Source organism: Pinus tabuliformis, chromosome 2_1, assembly GCF_031772625.1.
Source record: "Pinus tabuliformis cultivar Carrire ecotype Pingquan chromosome 2_1, CPIR1, whole genome shotgun sequence".
Classification (NCBI taxonomy): Eukaryota; Viridiplantae; Streptophyta; class Pinopsida; order Pinales; family Pinaceae; genus Pinus; species Pinus tabuliformis.
In genome coordinates, this window is record NC_142299.1 from 540,807,249 (window position 1) to 540,826,639 (window position 19,391).

General features: G+C 42.2%; 1 protein-coding gene across 4 annotated transcripts in view; it reads left to right on the forward strand.

The window, feature by feature from the left end:
- Positions 1 to 19,391, forward strand: part of DCL2 (dicer-like 2) — a 538,569-nt gene that overhangs the window by 335,120 nt on the left and 184,058 nt on the right. For all 4 annotated transcript variants that reach the window (XM_089402947.1, XM_089402946.1, XM_089402944.1 and 1 more), the window contains exons 15-17: positions 15,882 to 16,156; positions 16,268 to 16,752; positions 16,974 to 17,074. In XM_089402947.1, the coding sequence (XP_089259073.1) occupies positions 15,882 to 16,156; positions 16,268 to 16,752; positions 16,974 to 17,074 (861 nt within the window). The remainder of the gene's footprint in view (positions 1 to 15,881; positions 16,157 to 16,267; positions 16,753 to 16,973; positions 17,075 to 19,391) is intronic.

Below are 19,391 nucleotides of genomic sequence, written 5' to 3' on the forward strand. Positions count from 1 at the left end.
TAGTACTTGGCCTCACAAGTGGCCAACTTGTTCTTCAGGGAGGTGTTTTCACTACATGGTCTCCCAAAGACCATTGTCAGTGACCGGGATTGTTGGTTCATGGGTGGATTCTGGCAGGAGCTATTTTGGTTGGTGGGCACTGAACTCACTCTAAGTACTAGCTATCACCCTCAGAGGGATGGGCAGACAAAGATAGTTAACAAGTGCTGGAGGGCTACTTGCGTAACTATGTGACAGGTCAGCAATGAGCATGGATATGGTGGCTGCACTTAGTTGAATATTGCTACAACGCGATATACCACATGTCCATAAGTATGTCTCCATTCCGAGCTTTGTATGGTTACGATGCATTGTATTTTGCTGTTATGTTTGGAGACAGCAGGGCCCCAAGGGCCAAGGATTGGATATAGGAGAGCCAAGACATTTTGAGGGATCTTAAAGACAACATGCGGATGACCCAAAACCAACAGAAGCTTTATGCAGACCGGGCCAGAGTTGAGAGGTAGTTCGAAGTAGGGGACTTTGTCTTCTTGAGGTTTCAACTGTATCAACAGTGTTGATTTGGGGTAGCATAGGATGTGCTCTAGACACGAAAATTGGTGGAGAGGCTAAGAAACATGAGATCTCCAATACCCAAAAATGGTTTGGGCGGATTCTAAACAGTTTGGGAGATATTAAAATAATTATTATTTTTAATGGAGTCTCTAAGTCTAAACTTAGAGAAAATAAAATATTAATGTGAATTAATATAAAACTGTGTTAGAATGGTCCGAAAATCATGGATCAATACACATCTAATCTTAGTCGTTGATTAGGGACTTAATCTTGGTCGTTGAATTGTCAATGAGAAAAGTCTAAGAGGATGCTTGAGGGTCACCTGGAGAACACATCGAGTTGATCAAGATTTTGATTTTCTGGGCCAGGCTTTGCTGAGGAAGTCGAAAAAGTGATCAGAGTTGCAACTGAGGGGTAGTGAATACAGAAGCAGAAAGGCAGAGATAGTACCAAGAGGATCAGCGCAGAAACCGGGAAAAAGGGATGCAGAGCCAGTGAGAGGTTCACGCAAAGCTAGCCAAGGCTCACGCAGAGGCATCTAGGAGCTGCGTAGTGCCTCAGAGAGCCAATGTGGGTGACACAAAGGCTCTAAGGGCTGACGCAGTGGCTCTAGAGGCTGACGTAGGGCAAGCCAGGGTGACGCTGGGCCAGAAAGGGCTGATGCTGGGGTTTTTGTGGCGCAAGTTAGAGCTGGGAGCTGTCGGAGTGTTTATCCGGGGTTTCAGCCGGAATATGTGCTTCCAAGTAGAGAGGTACTACTGCAGAGATTATTCTCTGTTGGGTGAGTCGGTTTTTGCAAATAGATTGTATTCAGAAACTGCATAATAATAAAACCCCTCAGATAGATGCACCTGTTTTCCTGCATTGGGTTTTTTCGGGGACATTGGTCCAAAAACAATGGTGTCACTTGTGTGCTTGTTTTGTTTCCTTCAATTTATGATCTGTAATGTGTTGAGCATGTACTTGTATTTATTTTCAGTATTTACATGGTAAATAACTTGTTAATTAATCAGAACAAGTAGGCAGAAATAAATCAGAAAAGTACATGAAGGGTTTCTAACAGTTAGACTTAGAAATTCCAACATGGTATCAGAGGGTGGTTGCAGATCACAAAAGAACTAAGGACATTAGCCGAGCAGGGTAACAACAACATAAAACAATTGTCCCGAGTGACAAAAGTTGTTCCTAGCAGAGAAGCAGCAAGGAAGGGATGACGTAGTGCCTGCGTCATCAAGTTTGAGTCGGGAAGAGGATCAACGCAATGGCAGCCCAGTCATCATTCTTAGTCAGGAAGGATTGACGGCTGTAGCCAGGAGGTGCGGATTTTGTTGGTGCCGGGACTGTGCAGAGCCTAGAAGTTCTAAACTTCAGTTTGTTGCGGTTTAGGAGGCTGTGGGTAAATTGCAGAGTGAAGCTGGTGGGGTACTGTAGTAAGAACAGTGCCTAACAGGGAAAGACCAAGGAGGAGGGAGTTGCTGCTGAGGATTTCTAGCCAAGAAATCTGGATTAGTGGTGCAGTTGCGCTAAGGATTGGAGTGGGGGCATCTCGACATTGGCAGAGGGGTTTCCAGGAGTGAAATCGAGGCTCAGAGGGAGTCACATCGAGAACTTCCAAAAGGGAAGTAGAGGAGCAGTGAGATGGCAGTGAACGGGGTAAGAGACCAGGACAGACTGGACAGAGCCTCAAACTTCAGAGTCTAGAAGGATAGAATCTTGTCCGTTCTAGACAGGAATCGTGTCAAGCACTTTGCCTTGAAGACGATAATGATCCTAGTTGACCCAGCTGAGAATGACAAGTACGAGGAGGCAATGGCGAGGGCTAAGAGCATCATCCTTGACAGGGTCAAGGACCATGTAGTACCACATATTGCCGAAAAGGACACGACAAATGAGATGTGGGAGGCCCTAAAGAAGTTGTAGCAGCATACTTCTGTGCAGAGAAGGATGCTACTAGAAAATCAGCTACGGTCATACCAGATGCAGAAGGGAGAACAGATTGATACCTTCCTCGGTCAATTGAAGGAGATCCGAGATCAACTGACTTCCATAGGAGCCACGCAGATCAAGAATTGATGGTGAGAATAGCCCTGAACCCAGTCTTAGAAGATTGGGAGGTGTTTGTCCAGAGCATACTGGGTAGGGAAACCCTTCCAGATTGGGAGGAAATGTGGGTGGCTCTTCGCCAAGAAGAGATCAGAAGGCTGCAAGGCGAGAAGTAGCGGCAAGGGGATCAGAATCAAGAAGGAGGAGGAGGTGGATGCTGCGCAGCTGCCCTAGCCTCTGAGGGAAAGGAGAAACGGAAGAAGGACCTCTCCCAGGTCAAATGCTTCCACTGTGGTGAGCTGGGTCATTATGCGACCTAGTGTCCAAGGAAGAAGAGCAAGGGAGAGGCCTCAAAGACCAAGGCTGCGCCAACAAGGGCAGAGAAGGAAGTGCAGACAGACGATGACTGTGCCATGAGTGCACACACACCACTTGAGCGAAAGTGGGGATACATCGAGCTATAGTCAAATGGATTACAGGCGATGAGGGGCAGGATCCTCGAGGTACCCAGCCTCTTGGATTAGACCTTGTTACGAGAGCTTCGAAAAGGAGTAGCAGTACTAGCAGATGTCAGTAGAGACGAATGCAGATGGAGTGGTAGAGGGAGCTATAATGCAGGATTCCTAGGACAACGTGAGGCAGGAGTGCGAGAAGCACAGAATTGTTGCACCAAGTGCAAGATGGCACAGAGAGGTGTGCAATGGTGCAAGATGTATGGAATAGTTGCAGTAGCGCAGAGGTAAGAGAGGGAGCACTTGTCAGTGATAGAGGGAGCTTCAGTATCGAGAGTGTTTCTAGCCTAACGAAGATGTTAGAGTTGGGAGATCAGTTACTTACTTCTCAGTGACTGAGTTAGCAGTGGCAGTGCTATGGGTAGCACGATGCAGCATGATGAAAGGAGTTGCAGTGCAGAGGCAGCAGTGGCAGTGGCAAGGCCATGAGCAGCAGCACGGATGCAAAGGGAGCTGCCGTATAGATGCAGTAGTGGCAGTGGCAGGCCCTGGGCAACATGTAATATCCCGTTTCCGGGATATCCCTCAAACCCAAGCAAACTCCAACCAAACACGTCCTAATGATATAGTGATCGGGAAACTCAAAGTGATAAAAATAACAGTGATACAACATATAATAATGTGAACATGAAATATTAGCAGATACTCAAGAAATGCAGAGAGAAATGCTAAGCCATTTTATTATACTGAGTAATGGAAAAAGTACAAGAGGTGATCAGACAGGTAGCACCTCAACTTCCACAAGGCAAGTGAAGAAATACACTCAGAATAGCAAAGGAATGTCCTCTCTCTAAACTGCGTCCATGCTGCTGGAGAACTGCTGTGCTGTTGCCACTACTGGAAATCAAATGAGGATTTGGGGCTGTTCCCCTCCTTAGAAATTGCTGAAACTCTGGAAACAGACTCTATTCAAGAAACCCAGAAAAACCTAGAAAGCTTTTCTGAAATAGCCGACCCCCAAAAATCACCCCCTTGGGGATCTACGCTGTCCCTCAAGGCTCTGCGCTGCCACTGAATAGAATCCTCCAAAACTCCACCTGAAACTCTGCCAAAATCCTCCAATATGCAAGGGCTGATCCCTTGCTCAATCTCCCAGCTCAAATCCTCCGCAAAACCCTCAATTCGGAACTCCCACCAAAAGAACTATGTCCCTCTCTCAAGACTGCGCAGTTATCTAAAATGCTCAGTTCCTCCTCCCTCCAAAGATCAAACCTCCTGCAAAATACTGTTGAAAACTACCTTGCCCGAGCAGGCACTCGAAGTCCCCCGGGGCTAAGGGTGAGATCTCCGAACGGAGACACTCGATGCACTAAATAGTGCTGCAGACCAGCTAAATAGCCAGCGTGCTCTAAGTCGAAGTGACTAGCTCAAATGCACATAATCGAATGACAAAATGAGGAGGCTCCCCTCTCCTTTATAGCATTGACCTCTCTCTATCCCAAGGCCCACCTCCTCCAGTGCAGTCCCTTTCTTGCCACGTGTTCCTTTCCATCTGCGCAGTCCCTCCAAGTGTTTGCGTGGGCCCCATCTCTGTGTGGTCCTTTGGCCCCCTTGGCTCCCCTTTAAGTCACAACGTTGTGCTACTAGGAAGTGACTTTATTCTAAAGGTGAGTTACGTCCCCCTTTTCTCACCTTTTTATTTATAAATAACTATAGAAGGCAAAATTGAGCAAAATTGAATATTCCAATTAGCCATGGCTAATTAGGAATATTACACAACAATACAGGATACAACAGTGCTGAGGATGTTGGGCAGGGAGGCTAAGCATCAACACAAGGACCGATGCCAGATGATCAGGGTGATACTCAGTGAGGAGTATTACTAAAGCACAGTCCTCGCTAAGGGGGAGTGTTGATTTGGGGTATCATCGAATGTGTTCTAGCCACGAAAATTGGTGGAGAGGCTAAGGCACATGAGATCTCCAATACCCAGAAATGGTTTGGGCAGATTCTAAACAGTTTAGGAGATATTAAAATAATTAATATTTTTAATGGAGTCCCTAAGTCTAAACTTAGGGAAAATAAAATATTAATGTGAATTAATATAAAAATGTGTTAAAATGGTCCGAAAGTCATGGATCAAGCCAAATCTAATCTTAGCCGTTGATTAGGGACTTAATCTCGACCATTGAATTGTCAATGAAAAATGTATAAGAGGAGGCTTGAGGGTCACTTAGAGAACACACCGAGTTGATCAATATTTCGATTTTCTGGGGCAGGGTTCGCTGAGGAGGTCGAAAGAGTGATCAGAGTTGTAGCTGAGGGGCAGTGAATACAGAAGCAGAGAGGCAGAGATAGTACCAGGAGGATCAACACAGAAGCCGAGAGAAAGGGACGCGAGCCAACCAAAGGTTCACGCAGAGCCATCCAGGGTTCACGTAGAGGCAGCCAAGAGCTGTGTAGAGCCTCAAAGAGCCAGCGTGGGTGGCGCAGAGGCTTTAAGGGCTAACGTAGTGGCTCCAGAAGCTGACGTAGGGCAAGGCTGGGCAGACGCTGGGCCAGAAAGGGCTGACGTAGTCCCTAGAGGTTGACGCTGGGGTTTTCGTGGGGCAGATTGGAATTGGGAGCCGACGGAGTGTTAATGTTGAAGTTTCTAAGTCTACTTAGTTAGAAACCCTCCATGCACTTTATTTGATTTATTCCTACCTACTTGTTTCGTTACTTAACAAGCTATTTACAATGTAAATACTGAAAATAAACACTAGTGCATGCTCAACATATTACAGATCAACAACTGAAAGAAACAGAAACAATCACACCATATGACACCATTATTTTTGGACCAATGTCGGAAAAATCCAATGTGGGAAAACTGGTGCTGTTATCTGAGGGTTTTCTTATTCAGCAATATCATAGTAGAATCTGGGTGCCGAAATTGGCCTACCCAACAGAGAATTTCCTTGGCAATAATACCTCTCAGTTTGAGACAAATCTCTTGGCTTAAACCCCGGATAATCCTTCCTGCAGCTCCTCAGCTCCAATCTACCCCAGAAACCCAACGCCTGCCCTTTCTGGACTGCATCAGCCCCTCTCTGCCTAGCGCTGGCTCTGCGTCTGCCTTAGGAGGCCCTGCGTCAACCGTCTTGCCCTCTGCGTCAGCAACGCTGGCCTCTCTGAGGCTCTGCGTGAGCCCTGGTGGCTACTATGTCACTCTCTCTAGATACTTGCTGCTCTTTCAACACTATCTCTACCTCTCCGGCTCTCTGTACTCAATGCCCCTTAGCTACAACTCTCGATCACTAATTCTATCTCTCGTAGCAAACCCCGCACTAGAGAATAGAATGACTGATCACTTTGGTGTTTTCTCCAAGTGACCCTCAAACCTCCACTTATATTTTTCTCGTTGACATATCAACGACTGAGATTAAGTCGCTAATCAACGACTAAGATTAGATATGGCTTGATCCATGTCTTTTGGACCATTCTAGCACAGTTTCATATTAATATACATTAATATTTTATTTTCGCTAAGTTTAGACTTAGGGACTCCATTAAAAATATTAATTATTTTAATATCTCTTGAACTGTTTAGAATCTGCCCAAACCCTTTCTGGGTATTGGAGATCTAATGTGCCCCAACTTCTCCACCAAATTTCGTGGCTAGAGCACATCCAAATCAACACTCCCTCTTAGCGAGGACTGTGCTCTAGCAATACTCCTCACTGAGTATTACTCTGATCATCTGGCATCGGTCCCTATGCTGATGCTAGGCCTGCTGCCCACCATCCTCTGCACTGCTGTATCCTGTGCTGCTGCCCATGGTTCTGCCATTGCCATTCTTGCATCTGTACGACAACTCCCTCTGCATCTGTGCTGTTGCTGGGCCTTTCTTCCAGCACTACCTCCGCACTGCACATCCTCTTATCATGTTGCATCGTGCTGCTCACTGCTGCACTGCAACTCATTCACTGAGAAGTAAGTAATTTATCTCCCAACTCTGACCTCTCTGTTGGGCTAGAGATCCTCCTAATGCTGAAGCTCTCGCTGTCGCTGACAACTGCTCCCTCTCTGACCTCTATGCTGCTGCAACAACTCCCTGCATCTCGCATTGTTGCACACCTATCTGTGCCATCCTGCACTAGTGCAACACTCCTGTGCCTCTCGCACTACTGCAGCCTGCTAGCCTCGCACTCAATGTTGCACGAAGCGGGAGCGAAGCGGAAGCGCGGAGCGCGGAAGCGTCATTTTCCAAAAATCTAGGGAGCGAAGCGTCCGCGGAAGCGTCTGCTATATATATATATTTTTATATATTTTTTTGCATTTATACTCAAAACAAACATCCCAAATACCAAATTAATTGTAGAAGACATGAAAACATGCATATTTTTGCATAAATCAAGATAGATATGGCATCCATGATTCCATTGTAGTTACTAGTATGTACAACAATCATCTATATTCTAGCTATTACAAACATACATCAAATTTTTAAGCATATTATAAAACATAAAACTATAAAAAGTATTAACCCGCGTATATGAAGACCTAGACCTTGCTGTAGCAAAACCGTGAATTGTAGGAGGCTTGAGGAGGAACCTTAAGGCTTAAGCCCCACCAGCAGTACATTGAATACCTAGTAGATCAGCATAGGTGGAAGCATAGTTGGACATAAGATCACAGTGATTTGAAGCAAGGTAAGGGCAACAAACTACATTAGCAAGAATTGCAGACTTTACAAGGAAGTCTCTCAGATCTACTCTCACAGTGTATTGATAATTTGATACTGCACCTCTGGAATAATTGGACGTTCGTTATATGGCTATGCTCTTGCTCCTGGTATGATTTACCAATAGTGTCATATGATCATTGGCATATGCTTCAGTATGATTCTTTGCATTATGACATTTGTTCATGACATCAATTCAATATGGACATGTCACTTGCTTCAGTCATATATATGTTATCGTTTCTCATATAGATCAATATTGGTATGGCTTCCCAATATTGGCAATGATGGGTATAAACCTATAAGCAGAGACTTCTTCATTCTTATATGCACTTAGCATTATGTATGGATATCACTGCTCAAATAGCTTGAGTATGGTATTGCTATGTTCTAATTACAGCAGTATATGAATATATAGAAGTGCATCCATCAGTTCAGTAGATGACTGCGCTTCCGGTTGTGCCACGCAATCCGCCCTTTTTCAATGTATATTCATTGAGTTGACATTGTATTCAGAGCAGTAAGACCGTATATTCAGGCTACAATGCTCAAGTTATATGGTATTAGGAATCCTATATGAGAATGATGTCATATTGGTGGGTTGCGTCCAGGTTGCGTGCAGGTTGCGTCCAGGTTGCGCGATTCCGGGGGGCCGCAACCTCAAATGGCAGGAATCGTTTTTTTAACCCGGAATCGCGCCACCTCAAAAACGGAATCGCGCTTCCAGTGTGGATTCCGGGACGCTTCGCTCCGATCCGCGATTCTGGGTTTGGATCCGGCGGGGGGGGGGGGCGATTCCTGCAACACTGCTCGCACTATCTTAGGACTCCTTCACTGTAGCTCTCTCTGCCGCTTCATCCGCATTCGTCTCTACTCGACTCAGCCAATCTCGCTACTCCTCTTCGGGGCTCTCCTAGCAAGGTCTAATCCAAGAGGCTGGGTACCTTGAGGATTTTGCCCCTCATTTCCTGTAGTCTGTCTGACTACAACTCGATGTCTCTCCACTTCCGCTCACGTGGTGCGTGTGCACTCATGGCATAGTTATCGTCTATCAACACTTCCTTCTTTGCCCTTGTTGGCGCTACCTTAGTCTTGGAAGACTGTCGCTTACTCTTCTTCCTTGGACACTGGGTCGCATAATGACCCAGCTCCCCACAGTGGAAGCACTTGATCTTAGAGAGATCCTTCTTCTTACGCTTCTCTTACTTTCCCTCAGATGCTAGGGCAACATCTTCCTCCTGCTTGACTTTGATCCCCTTGCTGCTGCTACCCATCTTCGACTGTTGTCTGATCCCTTCCTGGCGAAGAGCCACCCACATCTCGTCCCAAGGTGGGAGAGTCCCTCTGCCCAATATACTCTAGACAAATACCTCCCAGTCTTCTGAGACAACATTCAGCGCTGTTCTCACCATCAACTCCTGATCCGGTGTGGCTTCTATAGCAGTCAACTAGTCTCGGATCTCATTCAGTCCTCCGAGGAAGGTGTCAATCGGTTCTCCTTCTTCATCTATTACGACCTCAACTGATTCTCAAGTAGCATTCTTCTTTGCACAGAAGTATGCTGGTACAATTTCTTGACGGCCTCCCACATCTCATATGCCATTTCCTTCTTAGCAATGTGTGGTACTACATGGTCCTTGATCCCATCAAGGATGATGCTGTTGGCCCTCGCCATTGCCTCCTCGTACTTGTCATTATCATTGGGGTTGACTAGGATAACTATAACCTTCAAGGTGAAGTTCTTGACACGATTTCTGTTAAGTATGGATAAGATTCTAGCCTTCCAGATTGCGAAGTTCGACGCTCCGCCCAGTCTATCTTGGTCTCTTACTCCGTGTAGTGCCATGATGCTCTTCTAGTCCCCTCCTGGAATTTCTCTGTGCGACTCCTCCGAGTCTCTACTTCCCGTCTGGAAGTTCTCGTCTGGACTTCCTCTGAGTCCCGATTTCCCTCCTGGAAATCCTTTTGTCGCTGTCGAGATGCCCCCTACTCTGATCGTCTTGTGCAACCACACCATTGATCGAGGTTCCTCGGCTAGAAACCCTCGATAGCAACTCCCTCCTCTTGGCCTTGCTCTGTCAGGTACTGTTCTGATTACAGTACCTCACCAACTCCACTCTGCAATATTCCCACAGCCTTCTAAACCCTAGCAACCTGAAAGTGAGAGCTTATAGGCTCTGCGCAATCTCGGCAGCAGCTACCCAGCCTCCTCAGCCAACTGCGTCAGCCTTCCCAGCTTTTGCATGGCTCTGTGTGAGGCTCCCTTTACCTTCCTTAGCCTCTGCGCTGCCTCTTCCCGGCTCACCCTTGATGACGCAAGCACTGTGTCACCATTCCCTTGTTGCTGCTTTGCTAGAAACAACGTCTGTCACCTTGGGACAGTGGTTTTCTGCTGCTATTGCTACGCTCAGCTGATGTCCTCAATCCTCCTGTGTTTTGCAATCACGCTCTGATACCATGTTGAAGTTTCTAAGTCTACTTAGTTAGAAACCCTCCATGCACTTTATCTGATTTATTCCTACCTATTTGTTCTGTTACTTAACAAGTTATTTACAATGTAAATACTGAAAATAAACACTAGTGCATGCTCAACATATTACAGATCAACAACTGAAAGAAACATAAACAATCACACCATATGACACCATTATTTTTGGACCAATGTCCCTGGAAAATCCCAATGTGGGAAAATCGGTGCAGCTATCTGAGGGTTTTCTTATTAAGCAATATTAGAGTACAATCTGGGTGCCGAAACTGGCCTACCCAAAAAAGAATTTCCTTGGCAGTAATACTTCTCAGTTTGAGACAAATGTCTTGGCTGAAACCTCGGATAATCCTTCCGGCAACTCCTCAGCTCCAATCTACCCCATAAACCCCAGCATCTGCCCTTTTTGGACTGCGTCAGCCCCTCTCTGCCCAATGCTGGCCTTGTGTCACCCTGAATGGGTCTGCGTCAGCCTTAGGAGGCCTTGCGTCAACCTTCTGGCCCTTTGTGTTAGCAACGCTGGCCTGTTTGAGGCTCTGCACAGCTTCCGGCTGCCTCTGCGTGGCCCTACGTGAGCTCTGGCGGCTACTGCATCACTCTCTTTGGCTACTTGCTGCTCTTCCGACACCATCTCTGCCTCTGTCTCTCTGTACTCAATGCCCCTCATCTGCAACTCCCGATCACTAATTCTATCTCTCTTAGGAAACCCCACTCTAGAGAATAGAATGACTGATCACTTTGGTGTTTTCTCCAAGTGACCCTCAAGCCTCTTTTTATACTTTTCTCGTTGACATATCAATGACCGAGATTAAGTCCCTAATCAACGACTAAGATTAGATCTGGCCTGATCCATGTCTTTTGGACTATTCTAACACAGTTTCATATTAATACACATTAATATTTTATTTTCGCTAAATTTAGACTTGGGGACTCCATTAAAAATATTAATTATTTTAATATTTCCTGAACTGTTTAGAATCTGCCCAAACCCTTTCTGGGTATTGGAGATTTCATGTGCCCCAACCTCTCCACCAAATTTCGTAGCTAGAGCACATCCGATGCTACCCCAAATCAACAGTTTATTCGGGGTTTCAGCCGGAATACCTGCTTCCAAGTAGAGAGGTAGTACTGCCGAGATTATTCTCTGTTGGGTAAGCCGGTTTTGTCACCCAGATTGTATTCAGAAACTGAATAATAATAAAACCCTCAAATAGTTGCACCAGTTTTCCCGCATTGGGCTTTTTTGAGGACATTCATCCAAAAACAACAGTGTCACTTGTGTACTTGTTTTGTTTCCTTCAGTTGATGATCTATAATGTGCTGAGCATGTACTTGTATTTATTTTCAGTATTTACATGGTGAATAACTTGTTAATTAATTAGAACAAGTAGGCAGAAATAAATCAAGAAAGTACATGAAGGATTTCTAACAGTTAGATTTAGAAATTCCAACAGATAGTCTTCACTCAAACAGAAGGGGGACAAGAAGCTCAAACCCTGCTTCTATGGACTGTATTGTGGCATTCGAAGGGTTGGGGAGGTAGCATATAAGCTGGAGCTACCCTCGGGGAGTCGGGTGCACAACATCTTTCATGTATCTTTCCTGAAAAAGGCGTTGGAACAACAGGTTACAGCAACTACAGAACTACCTCCTATGGACGGTGAGGGGCATTTAGTGCTGGAACCAAATACCATTTTGGATACTCGGGAGAGGCACTTGAGAAATTGGGTCATCAAGGAGTTTTTGATCAGATGGAGGAATCTGCCAGATGAGGATGCCACCTGGTAAGGGGAGCAGATACTTCAGCATTCTTCGTTGTAGTTGCTTGAGGACAAGCAACATTTTGGCGGGGAGGACTGTAATATTCCCACTTAGCATTTTGCTAAGTGAAGTATCAATTTTGATAATTTTTTTTATATTGCACGATTTCACATAGGGAAATGGGTTTAGAGGTCCCATACATGATTTTTTGTGTAGAACACACTCAAACATTAGATCTGGAGGAAATATTGCGACCTTAGTGGAGCGTGGGGGCCACCTCATGAGAATTTCGGCCCACATGGGGAGTACGCTCTCATTGGAGCGGATTTGGTGTGGGAAGTTCGAGCTGGGCCCACATGGGCATTTTGGAGGCATCTTGACAAAAGGAGGAAGAGACACTCAATTGCTCATTCATTCATCATGTGCAAAACCGTCTTTTGATAAGAGCACGCTTGAGCTGAAGCCAAGTTTGCAAGTGTTGTTTAACACACGAGTGTCTTCGATCGAAGATCTCAGCCCTTGCTTGGTGGACTTCGAGTGTTAGCCCAAGGAGAGAGTTTTACCCTTGTCATTTCATACCAATAGCAGGAGGTCCGATTTCAGGGAAAGTTACAACTACAACAACACAAAGATTGTGTAGTTCATGGTAGAGGCACTTCGGGAGGTAGAGGAGTGAGGTGTAGTTGAGGTTGAAACTTGGAGAAAAGGCCGAGGAAGTATTTTGGTGGGGATTGCAACTATTTTGGAGGCCATCTGCAGTAGGATTTACAGGTGGGTCAAATCACCTAGCAGTTGAGCCATTGAGGGGAAATAGAGCCGAATTTTCGAAGTTAATCATTTGCCAAATCCTTCGTGGGTTATTCTGGGCATTTGGTGGAAAGGCCGAGATTAATTTCCCAGAATTTTATGAGCATCATAGAGGACCCTAGCAACAGTTGTATTTAGCCAACAACGTATTTCTGGGCATTTTCAGCACAAAGCTAAAGCAACGCAACAACACATTGGAGAGGGGTGAGTTAGTTATCATTTGTGGCTTTGCTAGCATGTCGTGAGCAAGCCCAAGTGCATTCCTTCCAGCACCATATTGTACACCCTTTATTTATCAATAAAAGAGCTCAACAACGTAGTTTTTGGTGCATGTTCATGGTCTGATTGTGGGTTCATTGTTTTATGGATTTTTGTCTCTGTTTTCTTTGTATATTTACTGTAAATCTTCCTTAGGGATATTACATTGGAGTCCCAACAAGAACATATAAGAAGAGATCGATGGGCACTTGGAGAATACACCAAAAACACTTAGAGAATTTGATTTTTCAGAGTAGCAACAGTGAGGAAGCAGAGACAGTGAGGGGCAGAGTCAGTGATCCAGAGGAAGTTTTCTAGATCCGGAGAGGCAACAAGAAGGAGGTCGAGTTATTCCCAATGAGGCAAACGCAGAGCACTGCGCAGTTGTTTCAGAAGAGCAACTTGATTTGGCTGAAGGAAAAATTGTTTTCAATTCCAAAGGCTAGACTAAAATTCCAAAGTGTCGGAGAAGCGATTTCTTTAGCAGAAACAGGAAGACCGAGTTCATCAAAAGCAGTTTTGGGCTAGACATCATAGGGCCAGTGTAAGCACTGCATAGAAGCCAGCGTGAGGGTTCCAGGAGGATGAGATTCTGAAGGAAAGTTGTGTCAGGGTTGCTTGTGGAAGAAAAGTAATTTCCTTAAATAATTTTGGCAAGATTTTCTTGCTGTTTGGAATCTGGATTGCCAGTTGGGCATCCATAGATTGTACTCAGATTTCACTGCTGCATAATAATAAACCCTCATCTGTTGCATCGGGTTTCCCAAGTTGGGTTTTTTCCTGGGACATTTGTCAAAAAATAACGGTGTTGTTTTTATTTTGTGTTTGCTAGATTTTCTCAGTTTCTAACGCTATTTTCTTCCGCAGTTTATTTGTGAAAATCACAGTGTGAATTATTTGGTATTTGTCATAGCAAATTGCAAATAGATTGTTAAATAAATTAACAATTAGGAAAATAATTTCTAGTTGTTGTGATAGATTGAAATTTTCACATAGAGTTACTATTTTATTCCAAGAGAGGTTCGATTTGCCAAGTAAGAGATTCTCAAATTAATTGACTTATTCAATAGACTATTGAAAATTTGTTTTTTATTAATCCATTAAAAGTGAATGACTTTAAATTATTTTATAAATAATAGTATCATAATAATAATAACACTAATAAGGATAAAATATTAATTTTTGACTTGTATAATCTTGATTGATTTGATTTTAAAGTGGATTCCATACGTCGAGATCATCTTTAATCATTTAGAGATCACTTTCTATTTTTAAAAGGTCACTTCCAAATTGAAATGTGACTTACTATTTTTGAAAAGTCATATTAAATTGTCATAAAAAAAAACCGAAAGAAAAAAGGAGAAAAAATTCATTTCAATGTCCCCAAGACTAAAGATAGCCTATGCCACAAATTGCTTCTTCATCTGCTTGATGTATTTGGCTTTTTCTCTGTCAAGCTTCAAATAAAACCAAAAGATATAATTTCTTGCCCAATGGCCATTGCATATCGCATGTGTTCAAATAAAACCAGAAGATATAATTTCTTGGCCAATGGTCATTGCATATCGCATCTGTTCTTTTCGTGCTTCTACCGTACAACATCATCGATGCACTTCTCTCCCAATTATGCGCTTTTCACTTTCACGCTTGAATTGTGAATTGTGCTCTGTGCTTTTCTCGTATTGCACTTGTGCAGCCGTGCTTCAACTTCTGTTGTATCAATCTCTTTTCGCTATTGCACTTTCCTTCATCTATGCTGTCTTCATTGTACTTACATGCCACACGCCCGTACTTAGAAGGATTCAAAATATACCTTCATAAATTTGATGTGAGATATCCAATTAGAAAACGTTAAAAATACACCTGCATCAATTTGATGTGAAATATCCATTTGGAAAACGCTCGAGTTTCTTAGAGGTTGGAAAGAACGAAATCTCAAGCCCGAGAAGCCAGAAAATGAATCTCAAGATACTTGCTTTATACTGCCAGGTGCAGCTAGAGTTGAATTTGTTCAAATTAGAAAAGTACAGAAGGCTTGGGAATTTAGAACAACAACTTAGAGATTTCGATTAACATAGAGAATGGGAAAGCAAGTTTCACGTCAATAGTTGTTGGTCCAAGAATGGTGTGGGTTCCTCCACGTTCGATTTTTGGTATAGGCAGAGAAAGTGCTCCTCAGAAACGATTTGGCAAATAGAGACCAATAGGAGAAACGAATATATCATGAAAGTCTGAGGAATTCCTCGAAAAACACTTCCAGAGGATGTGCCTTAAGCTATTCACTGATGATTGAAACTATTTTCCTTTAATATTGCTGTCCCTAGAGAACCTGAATCTTTCGAGGGAAATCATTCGGTATGACAGATAGCTTAGTGACCGAATTGTACTCTGCTTTACCCTGAGTTAACCTTCTAAAGATTTGTTCAATCAGTTAAATAAATTATAGATAACTTGCATAATGATTTTCTGAAATCTACAGTGGGTAGATTTCTTTCAAAATCTAAATACTACCAAAAAGAAACGGAGAGAAGTGCTCACGTTTCTCTCGAGCAAGCATTCTGGCTCTTAAACATTTTCATAGAAGTTTGGAATTTAACTTTTTATTAATATCCTCTAAAGAGTCAAGACCAAAGTAAATCAAAGGAAAACGTGAAGAATTCATTTAGTCACCGGCATAGAATGCAGCGTTCCACATCCTTTTTCTAGTTTAGTATTGAACTACTGTCGGAAGATGTTGGCATCTCAAATATTGTTGAGCTATTGACAGTGGACTAATGAAAGGTTTTGCTTGCAGAAAATGAGGATCGCACGAAGTCTTTTCCTCTTTATGCACCAAATGATTTTGTCAGTGACTGGGATTTCACTATGCCTAAAGTTTTGTTTTATTGCTACTATTTGTTTTTTGAACGGGATTTTGCATACACTTTCCCGTTTCGAAATGTAATTTTGCTTGTTAAGCACGCACTTGATCCAAGTGTGCAAAACATGAAGATATGCTTGGAGGTTACTAAGGGTGCTGTATCTATTCAAAGTGAATTTGCTGGAACGCTTGAGCTAACTTCGAGTGAAGTAAGTGTTCCTATGTTTATTACTCCTAGAAATATACATTATTTATTGAAAGGTGCTATTTTCTAGAAAGTTAGCTTGGTATTAATGATAAGATGTTATTTCTTCTTCCAGGTTGAAATGGCAACCCGATTTCAAGTAACGGTTCTCAGACTTCTAATTGATAATAACCTGGATAAGCTCAGTGGAGGAATTGATTTGCATTCTAAAACTGAAATATCTAAGAACCAAATCATGTATTTGCTTCTGCCATTAGTCAACAATATTACTTCTCCCAAACTGGCTTTATCCCTGATAGATTGGACATGCATCAGGCATGCTACTTCTATAGACCTTGTTAATGGATGCAATAAAGAGATTGCAGGGCCCTCCCGTAGTAATCACCGTATTCTTGCGAATGAGCAGGGAGATTTAATACAGACAGCATGTGGAATGGCCCCCATGGACATGCTCGAGGACAACATTGTAGAAACGCCTCATAATGGAAAGGTTTACTGCACACTAAAGGTCTTAAAGGATTTAAATGCTGCAAGCCGTTTTGTCTCAGAAACGTGTACCAGTGGGGAAATTAAGACATATACTGAACATTTCAAAAACCGGTGCGTTTTCATATGTTTGATATCTTCAAAATAGAAATGCATTCAATTTTTTTGTCTTTAGTCGTTATATGAATTTCTTTTTTGTACTACAACGAACCAAATATTTAAATGTGGATATTTTATGTCTTTACATTGCATATATGTTACCTCTTTAACATTTCTGTTGATTATGTTTAATTGGTTGGATATCTCATTTGTTCTTGACCCTTGATACGTTATAGCTATGGGATTACTCTGCGCTATCAACGTCAGCCCTTATTATTGGCAAGGCCTCTTTTCAAGGTTGAAAACTTTTTGTTGAAGCGGCCTAAGACAGAGAAAGGTTAGTATTGCAACCAATAATCATGCTAATAGAAGTTGTTCATCCATCATTTTATGTTTTGAATTTTGTATTGTGCTATCATTTCCTGGAAATCGTTTTATGGTTAAAATTGATACAAACGAATGAAAGAATATAATTAGAGAAGCAGCTTATATTTTCTGTTTTCAGCTAACTTATCGGAAACTCCTGAAGAATTTTCTAGAAACACGGATCCCTGTTTCCGATACATAAACGGATACGATTCTTGTCCGAAATGCTGTAAAAATGTTTTTATGCCATTTTAAAAAATCGGAAACTTTAGATTTGGAATTGGATACGTTTCCAAGGGATTTTAATCTTTTTGTATCCATTTTCGGATTTCCAGAAATGGATCCATGAAAATTGTGATCGGAATCCACCCTTAAAATGTTAAAAAGTTTGAAATTTTGTATACCATAAATAAATAATAAAAATGAAGAAATTAGATTTGCAAATAAACTCACTATAAATAGAGTCTCATAAAGTCTTTTTTAAATCTTTAGAAACAACGACACTCCATATATTTATCAAAGATTCTTACTAAGAAAAAGATAGATGTTCAAAAATGCAAATAAAAGGGTTTGATGAATGTCTTCGTAAAGAGATTTATTTGAACGATTAATTTTCATTTTGGTTAAGGTTTTGTTAATTGTCATTGATTTTTCTATTGATTTCATAAATCCCTCCAATATAACAAATCTTCTCTAGCTAATCTTGTGCTTGCATATAGTCATGACACCAAGCTGGCATTAAGAAGATTGAAATGTTCAAATAGGTCTTGATGGAATATCCCAATGATCCAATGGCCTTTTAATTGTCATGAAAAGAAGATAGGTATCATCTGCTATGCATGACACATTCTTTGAAGGAGTTGGACCCGAAAGCACAAAAACTGTAGCATTTCTGATTACATTATTAATGATGATGATAATATGTTGAATGTTATAATAATCACTAATGATGATGACAATGTTTATGGTGAATTGATGATGATGATTTGTCTATGTTGAATTCATGACGATGACTATGCATTTTTAGATATAGATTCTAGATTCTAAAAGATAAATGGATATATATATATATATATATATATATATATATCAGTGTTGCAAAAATCGCGATAACAATAAAAAATCGCGAGTTTTTGAAAATGCCGATATTATCGCCCGATTACTACGAAATTTTTTTCTCAAAAAATTGCGAAATTATCGCGCTAACTTCAAATTATCGCGATAAGTTCGTAATAATCGCAATTCGATCTGATATTATCGTGGGGGTGGCGGACAACGGGTTTTATAAGGCAAAAAATGAATTTTTTTTTTTTTTCATTTTGAACAGACAGCAACAACGGCGTGGATTGGGAGCTGAGGAGGAGAAAAACCCTGGTGGATTGGGAGCTGAGGAGGAGAAAAACCTTGGTGGATTGAGAGCTGAGGAGGAGAGGAACCTTGGAAGGCGTCTACTAGGGCAGAGGAGGAGGAAGCTTGGAGATTTTAGCATCCCAAGCAAGAGAACTTCGTCTTTGGATCAAATTTCTCTGGCAAACCGTGGTTTCTAGGTATGGACACCAAATTTAGCCATTTTGTTTTGGTTTTTTTTCTTGTTTTTGCTTGGGTTTCTATAACCCATTGCTTATCAAAGATTCTTGAGTGGATTTGATGGTGTGTTTTTCTTCATTTTTGTTGCATAGAGTGGAGAGAGTTCATTTTGGATTGAGTTGAGGTTTTTTTGTTTGTTAAATTGTCAAAAATTCAATGTGTTGTGTCATGTATGTAATTTTTTTTTTAATTTTTGTAACTTGCAATTCTTATTGTGCCATAGGTTCAACTTCAAAGTTCAAACTTCATCTTACATTAAAACTCAAGAGTTCAACCAAGTTACAAACATGCCAAGGAAATTGGACCCTCTGTGGGAATTTGGTGACCCTGATGGAGGGTTTGATAGATTGAACTTGACTTGCAAGTTGTGTGGGCATCATATGTCAGGGGGGTTTATAGATTGAAGTATCACCTTGCACAAATCCTTGGATTTGATGTAGGGCCTTGTATAAATACAGATGCAGAAATCATTCGAAGAGCCATCAGATCATTGGAAGAATTAGAGCAAGAGAGAGTGGCCAAAGAAGAAATGAAGAAGCAACTAATAGGGAGGGTGTTAGGCTCAGGTGAACATGGAAGTGGGTCTGATTCTACTTTAACATCAATATCTACAACCAACCCAGTAGTTGCCTCATCATTTTTTGTTCCTAGAACCACCCTCGGTTCACAACCATCTATCACTTCAATGCTTAAAATAAATG